General features: G+C 47.1%; 1 protein-coding gene across 2 annotated transcripts in view; it reads left to right on the top strand.

Moving 5' to 3' along the window:
• The window catches only part of B4GALT4 (beta-1,4-galactosyltransferase 4), a 60,659-nt gene extending 57,651 nt beyond the window's left edge, over positions 1-3,008 (top strand). For both annotated transcript variants that reach the window (XM_034788943.1, XM_034788936.1), the window contains exons 6-7: positions 532-636; positions 1,254-3,008. In XM_034788943.1, coding sequence (XP_034644834.1) covers positions 532-636; positions 1,254-1,395 — 247 coding nt within the window. In that variant the 3' untranslated portion in view covers positions 1,396-3,008. The remainder of the gene's footprint in view (positions 1-531; positions 637-1,253) is intronic.
• The last annotated feature ends 5,560 nt before the right edge of the window (positions 3,009-8,568 follow it).

The raw sequence follows: 8,568 nt of genomic DNA on the forward strand, positions 1-8,568 counted from the left end.
ACAGACTAGACTGTGTTGTTTTTAATTTTCCTGATGATGCCCTGGAATTTTCAGCTGTCACCTGAGAGCCTCAGAATCCAGGGCCCTGCCACAGAAGTTAAGCCAAGCTCACTGTAGGATGAATGAGGCCTTGCCATAGACTCCCTGGATGAATACAGCCAACATGAAACAGACCACAAGGCTAGAGAGAATGGCTGTTTAAATGCTCTGTAGTATAATGTGTTTAAACCCCCCAAATAAGCCATACTAGCTTAACAGTTAATTGCTTGTGGTCAAAAGGAATGGGTGACTGGAGCCCTAACTGAGTATGCTGTGGAAAAAGAGAAGTGTGCTGGGCTCCATTTCTATGGTGGTGTGTGGTGTGGGGGAGAGGAGGGTGTGTCTGAGTTCTCTGGGGGTGTGGCTCTCTGTTCTGTCTATATACATGTTTTAGCTCCCCATCATCCTCTAGATGTCCTTGAGAAGTCTGTGACCCTCTTCTTGCCATGCTCACAGGTACTATTCTGCTCACTGTAATGTTATTGCTTTCAGGGTTGAGATGCAGAAGATGAGGGTGATGCGGCCATCCCCTGATGTAGGAAAGTATACTATGATCTTCCACACAAGAGACAGAGGCAATGAGGCGAATGGAGAAAGGTGAGTAAGGACTAGCACTCCATTCCACACCCTCTCCCTGTAGGGGGAGACAGAAAGGACTGATGGCGCAGCCTCTCTCCTGCTAACACCATCTGGGAAAGTGCTTTCTGCGGTGTCCTTCTCTTGGGAGCCTTATAGGAGGAAGAGGCTAACTAGCTAGGCTTGTTCCTGGAGACCATTGCATGGTATCTGAGCACCTCTTAAAATTGTGCACATAAATGCCTCCCCTCCGCCCCCAACAACTAAGACGGAGTTACAGGCACATATCCATCGTTTGGGTGCACAGTATCTTTCAAGCCTCAAAGGTTAGAAAGCCAGGAGTTTTCATGAAATTATAGGCTCCCTGTACATGCGAGTCTGAGCCTGCTGAGGAAAGGGAAAGCAGGACTTAATGCTTCCCAATACACATGCACACACAAGAACAAATGTAAAACGGGGTAAAAGGAACACAGTCTTTAAAGTGCTCTCACGTCTCCTTCAGATCCCCCAGTAGCACAGGTGCAGGGTAGAGCTTGATGCTCCTCTGCTGTGAATTGTAATGGCACTTCCACCTCTGGAGTAGAGGTTTCTCAACTCCACAGTCCTATAAATATTTTTTTCTCTGATTATATCTTTAGGATGAAACTCTTGCGGCAGGTGTCCCGAGTGTGGAAAACAGATGGGCTGAACTCCTGTTCCTATAAACTGCTCTCGGTGGAGCACAACCCTTTGTACATTAACGTCACAGTGGATTTCAGCATGCCACCCAAGATCTCGTAAGAGTTTCCTGTAGATTCTAGGAGACGGGAATAGATCTTCTGCTTGCGGTAGCTGCTGCAGTGACTGGAAAGGCAGCGTTCTGCCTGAAGGGTCCCCCAGCAGCACAGAGACAGTGCAGAGGAAATAGCTTCTTAGATCCTTTCTAATTATTTGGTTACGAATTTTGTTTTGTGGCAGCGCTGTGCGTTAAGCAGGGGACCTGGACTGACCGAGTGGATATGTCGCCGTGCCTGTTAGTTTGTTTTCACTGGGATATTGAGAAAGTCTACTTGTTCGGGCTGTTGGCTTTTTATTGTTGGGAGCTTGAACTACACCCACTGAAAGCTTCAGCTCCAGTAGCTGTTTCCAAACCTTCTGCCATTAGAGAGCAGGACACAGGAGCCAACACTGCCGTGTTTTCAAAAGGAGCAAGACTGAGTTATCATACAAAGCGCAAGAATATTCCATAGCCTAAAGTCTTGTTTAGGAAGGCTGATTTGATCTCAGCCTGGGTGAGTGAGGAAGGAGAGAGGGAAGTAATCATGTTAACTGCAGCCACATTGAAGAGAGTTTAAAAACTCTCAATAAAATACAATCCATTTCACTCCAAAGGATTCCCTTGTCCTGCATCAGTTCAATTCAGTACCTAGTGGGAGTGCTCAAGAGTCCTGTGGATATACGAAAGGTTCACTTATTTCTACAGCAAGCCTGAAATACAGACACTAGTATGGTTATCACCTTCCTACTGTGCCAGTCTGGGCTGGGCATTGAGGGAATACACACAAATAAGTCATGTGTAAAATGGATCGAGACTACCCCCAGTTTCTTGCTTCCTAGACACTGTTAGCCTGGTGCTCAGTGTGGTATAAATACCCAGCAAGGTAATGACTTGACTTTTTGTAGTTCTTGCTTTAGAAAAAATGGGGTTGATTTGTGGATAAACTGGTTAGCAGTTGCGATAAATTGCAAGTTTCCCCACTGCAAATGAATGGGAGTGTTGTAAGCCCCTTCTCTACAGCAGCAGACAACACTGTGTTGGCGCTTGATGGATAGATGTTGGTTGCAATCAATAAATGTAAGCTCATAGTCTTCTCAAGAAGAAAAAGCTTTGATTCTGATGTTTGTTATATTAATTCCTTTAGGACGCAGTAATTTATGTTAAAAACCCTGCTTATGGTAGCATAAAGCCTAAAGAATTATTTCCTCTGGCTAGTTGCTAAGCTACACCCACTGAAAGCTTCAGCTCCAGTAGCTGAAATTCTGTCCTGCAGAGGAAAGACTCAAGCTGTTATGGCTTACTGCTTATAAGAACAGTGTCCATCTTGGTCCCTGAGTTTGCCAACTTCATCCATTTGATCTTCAGATTAGCTCTGACATTACTAATATTTTGGAATGTACCAAAAATTGCTGAGATTTAAAAACCAGTGACAGATTTTTCACTTCCACTATTTTCTGTTGTTGCTGATGGTCAAGCAGGTGGTTTTTTGAGGGAAGAGAGAAAAAACACTCCATCTCCCCTACGTAAAACTGTCCCAAAAGCAGCCCTTGCTCAAGCCCACCAGGCTGAACAGGTTGACTGTATACAGTGAGGTCACAAAGGGGGCAGGACCTTCCAGACACTCTGCTTCAATATGAGGAAAAAAAAAAAAAAAGGCTCACTTTTAACACTTACCTTTTTCCTCAAATCAAGCAAATGGGCCACGTTTTACATTTCAGTCATTCTTGTTCTCACTGTATTGTGTGCTTAGAACGGTTTTATAATGGAAAAAGTGTGGAAAGTTTTTCTAACTTATTCCTCAAAACCCAGGATTTTACTTTGAGGTTTTGGGGGTTTTTTGGGGTTTGGTTTGCTTTTTCAATTCTGTCAAAAAGCAAGAGACCACATCTTGAAAACTTGAGATAAAAGGTCAATGTTTGGAAAATTAAAAATGATGTATAATGGAAAGAGCAGATGCTTGCTATCATTAATGCTATAAAAGCTATGAGAGACTGCTCCACCATGAACACTTTGAAAAGTAAATTCCATCATATGCTGCCATCTGCCGTTTCCCCCTGAACACTGCAGCAATAACTGCTCCTTTTAGTAAGGAAGCTGCAACTGTTAAGTATCTGTCTGTTTCATGCAGGAAGATCAGCCACCCAGAGAAATTCTATCCCACCACACATTCTCTTGTGGCTACGACATAAGGACTTCCTCGTCTTGGGGCTAGTTGACCTCATATGGTGGAGAATATGATATAGGCTGTAGACTGAATACAAAGCAGTTGCTCTGGAGAAGTGATGTTTTTAGAACAGACTAATCTCTAGGGCCACCTAATGACAAAAGGAAATTAAACTGTGTTTGCATTTTCTTTGGTCCTCTTGTTCCCCCCTAGAGAATGCTACCACCAGTCTACGCTGAACAGGAAGGCAAAAAAGACTTAGCAAGGGCAGAAGACAGTAGTCTTTATTAATGGTATTTCTCAGCGGGTTGTGCATGTCAGAATTTATGCTCTTTCTAGTAGTTTCTGGATGCATTTGAGAAGTTGGTTGGTGATAATTAAGTCCTGTTTTAATAGGCACAGGACAAACTAGAACAGCTTGGTAAGGTAGAGAGAAGGCGCAAACAGCAGAGATAGTTGGGACATTGAGACGTTTAATCCTAATGTGTACAGATTCAGACCCTCCTAGGAGAAAGGAAATAAAAAAATAGGGCCTTCCCCTGAGACTGCCAATCCTTACACAGCCACTCTGTTGATTGTCAGAAAACAATACAAAGCCTGTGTGGGTGTACTTCTGTCTTGTTTAAGAGGGGGTGGGGTGGGAGAAATTCAATTTGTATTTAGAAACAGGACAGGACAACTCCCAAGTGGTGCTTTACTGCAAATGTATTGAGAGAGTGTCTTTTAGAAATTGATTTAATCTATCTGGGTGGGGTACAAAGTCCAGCTTCAACCACTTCTCCTTTACCCTGGGAGAAAGAAGATAGCTCAGTAAACTACACTCTCTTCTTATTCCCATTAAGGCTAAGTAATTTTTCCTTATTAACATGTATCTTCCCCTATCCTACAACAGAAAGGATCTAGAATGGAAGGCAGTTTGAAATGAAAGATGGGGGGCTTACCTTAGCTGGCAGTTAAAAGCATTCAACAACCCAAGAGCCTGACTGGTCTAATTAAACTTTCTTTATTATTGGCTAGTCCTGAGGATCACCCCACAGCTGTTTAGCAATGCGGTAGTCCTCTTCCCCTAAAGGGATTAACTAACATATTTAGTAGTGTGACCTCCAGACAACACACAGAAGGAGTGGGGGACTGTTCAAATAGCTTCAGCTGCTTAAAATATGTAATCAAGTAAGAAATACAATAGGAGCAAAATGACTACTTTAGATTTATGACAAGGCTTGCTTGCAGTCAGCTAATAAATAAATGGCTGGTTCTAGGGTCACAGTGACAGTCAAAAGCCAGAGGGAAGGTAGTGAAATGCACTAGCTGTCTCTCATGATCTGTGAAAACGTAAGAGATGGCCCACTGGATGGCTGAAAGTACTGGTAAAGGGGAAAGACACAAGACTTGGCTACACTTGCGAGTTACAGCGCTGTAACGGCTCCCCCAGCACTGTAACTCACTCCCCGACCACACTGGTAAGGCATTTGCAGTGCTGTATCTCCGTGGTTGCAGCACTGCATATACTCCACCTCTCTGAGAGGAATAGCAAGTATTGCGCTGCCGCAGCAGCGCCAGTGTGGCCGCCTAATGCACTGTGAATGGCCTCCAGAATTATTCGGCAGTATCCCACAATGCCTGTTTTAGCCACTCTGGTCGTCAGTTCAAACTCTACTGCCCTGGCCTCATGTAACCCACCCTTTACATTCCCTGGGAATTTTAAAAATCCCCTTCCTGTTTGTTCAGCCCTGCGTGGTGTGGAGTGCTATCAGCGAATCTTTCCAGGTGACCATGCCTCCACACGCCAAGCAAGCCCCACCATGGAGCAATGGCGAGTGTGTTTTCATCAGTGTTTGGGGGGAGGAAGCTGTACAGTGCCAGCTGTGCTCCAGCTGTAGGAATTACGATACCTTTGGGAAGGTATCAAAGGACATGACGGAAAGGGGCCATGACCGGGACGCCCTGCAGTGCAGGATTAAAGTGAAGGAGCTGTGGAGTGCCTACCGCAAAGCCTGCAACACAAACGGCCGCTCGGGTGCTCCCCCCGTGACCTGCCGATTCTACAAAGAGCTGGATGCAATACTAGGGGTTAGCACCACCATGGACACTTCAGAGCTTGTGTGGGGAGGAGGAGGAGGAAAATGGGAGTGATGGTGGTGGGCCAGATGGAGACACCCTGGAGCCATTCAGCCAGGAGCTCTTCTCGAGCCAGGAGGAAGGTAGCCAGTCGCAGCGGCCGGTACTTGGTGGAGGACAAACAGAAGAGCAGGTTTCCGGTAAGCGTTTTTTTGTTTTTTTTTGGGAAGGAATTTTTTCGGTGCGAGCTTGTTGGGAGAGGAGGGTTAGGTATGCATGCCTAGATGCGGAATAGTTCATTGATGTGGTTTATCGCATCGCGGTAATCAGCCTCGGTAATCTCCTCGAATGTCTCCTCCAGAATGCGTGCAATTGCGCAGGTTTAGCGAGAGAGCCACCGTGGTCCTTGTCCCAGCCAGGCTAATGTGCCACTGTGCCGCGAGGGGACCATTGCTGCACACAGGCAAGCTGCATATGGGCCAGGGCGGAAGCCGCATTGCAGTAGAAGACCCTCCCTTGCATCCCAGGTCACCCTCAGCGAGATATCATCCAGGAGGAACTCCTGTGGAAAATGTTGGGACAGTGTTCAGTGTAGGTGCCTCCTGAAGCTGTTAGCTTTCCCCACGCTCCAGAAACCCAGAGGACAGTGCAGCCCTGAAACAATCAGTCCCCCTTACTCACCATTTTGAGGCTCCCGTGGGATGTGTGCTCTGTTTTGGATGGGAAAATTATGCTATTGTATAGACCCTGGGTGTTTTCTACTCCTTAAGTGCGGGGGGGAATCATTACTCTGTCTGGTATAAACAATGCTGCCTCTGTTAAATGTTGCATTTTGCCTATACAGCTGCATCAACCTTGAGACCTCAGCCGTCCCTCTTATCGCCTGCTCAGAGACTGCAAAGACTCAGGAAGAGACCGCGAAAAAGCAAAGAAGACATGCTGCAAGAAGTGATGCGGCAATCTATTAAAGAGAATGAGAAAGCACAGGACTGGAGGGAGAGAGAAAGCAGGATCCGCCAGGAAAACGCAGCGCACCAGCGGCAAAGCACTGATAAGCTCATAAGCATCCTGGAGCGCCAAGCAGACGCTATCCAGGAGCTGGTAGCCATGCAGAAAGCGGAACAGTACCACAAACGCCACCCCCCCCTACAGCCCTTGTCCCAAAACTTTCCCTTGTGCCCCACTGTCACCTCCAACCCACTTTCCCCAACTTCCAGGTTCTTCACGCCACCAGCTGCCTCCAACACCAGTATCTTCACCACCCAGCCCTGAAAACCACGACCCTTAACCTCTGCACTCAACCTCCATCACCATGCAGTATAGCTGTCCTGAAGTGCAGCACTCACTGCACAGTACACCAGACAGGACATATGCAAATCTGTGATTGTACCGTTCCCCACTCCACCCCCTTGTTTCTTTTCAATAAATGGATTCTTTGTCTTTGAAAACATTCATTCTTATTGCATAAAGTATTCCCTGGGCTAAGGAGTCTTTTGGACAGGTACTGCAAGTCTGCTAAGCAGACACTGATTCCTAAAGATTGGAACTACTGCACTTCACTCCCGTGCAGGGCACCAGATATCACTGCTGGTTTTCAGCCTCAAATTGCTCCCTCAAGGCATCCCTAATCCTTGCAGCCCTGAGCTGGGCCCCGGTAATAACACTGCTCTCTGGCTGTGCAAATTCAGCTTCCAGGTGTTGAACCTCAGAGGTCCATGCCTCAGTGAAGCTTTCACCCTTCCCTTCACAAATATTATGGAGGGTACAGCACGCAGATATAACTGCGGGGATGCTGTTTTTGGCCAAGTCCAGCTTCCCATACAGAGATCGCCAGCGGCTCTTTAAACGGCCAAACGCACACTCCACAGTCATTCGGCACCGGCTCAGCCTGTAGTTAAACCATTCCTTGCTGCTGTCAAGGCTCCCTGTGTAGGGTTTCATGAGCCACGGTATTAACGGGTAAACGAGATCTCCAAGGATCACAATGGGCATTTCAACTTACCCTACCGTGATCTTCCGCCCTGGGGAGAAAAGTCCCAGCCTGCATCTTCCTGAACAGCCAAGTGTTCTGAAAGATGCGTGCGTCATGCACCTTTCCTGGCCAGCCTGTGTTAATGTCACTGAAATGCCCACAGTGATCCACAAGCGCCTGGAGAACCATAGAGCAATACCCTTCTGATTAATGTACTCAGATCCTAGGTGGGGTGGTGCCAGAATAGGAATATGCGTCCCATCTATCGCCCCTCCACAGTTAGGGAACCCCATTTGTGCAAAGCCATCCACTATTTCCTGCACGTTACCCACAGTCACATTTCTTCTGAGTAGGATGCGATTAATGGCCTTGCAAACTTGCATCAACACGATTCCAACGGTCGACTTTCCCACTCCAAACTGGTTTGCGACCGACCGGTAGCTGTCTGGAGTTGCCAGCTTGCAATAGCCACCTGCTTCTCCATCAGCAGGGCACCTCTCAATCTCGTGTCCTTGCGCTGCAGGGTGGGGGCGAGCTCCTCACACAGTCCCATGAAAGTGGCTTTTCTCATCCCAGACTTCCATGACTATGTGATCCCATCACTTGGTGCTTGTTTCCCGAGCCCAAAAGCAGCATTCCACGGTGCTGAGCATGTCTGAATGCCACAAGCAATTTCGTGTCGTACGCATTACGTGGCTCAATAGCATCGTCTGACTCCTCACCCTCACTCACTGTCACTTTGGATCTTAAGGAATAGTTCGACAGCCAAACGTGACGTGCTGGCGAGATTTGTCAGCATACGCCTCAGCAGTTCGGACTCCATTTCCCACAGACAGATCGCGCTGCACAGAAACCGTTGAAAGATGGCACCAAAGGTGGATGGAAACAAAGGGATTTCTGGGATGCAAAGCAATGCATCACAGGGCATTGGGACAGGACCCAGAATCCCCCACACCCACGCCCCCTTCCCACAACCCTCAGCGCCAGAATGGGAAAGGTGCT

Source organism: Trachemys scripta, chromosome 1, assembly GCF_013100865.1.
Source record: "Trachemys scripta elegans isolate TJP31775 chromosome 1, CAS_Tse_1.0, whole genome shotgun sequence".
Classification (NCBI taxonomy): domain Eukaryota; kingdom Metazoa; phylum Chordata; order Testudines; family Emydidae; genus Trachemys; species Trachemys scripta.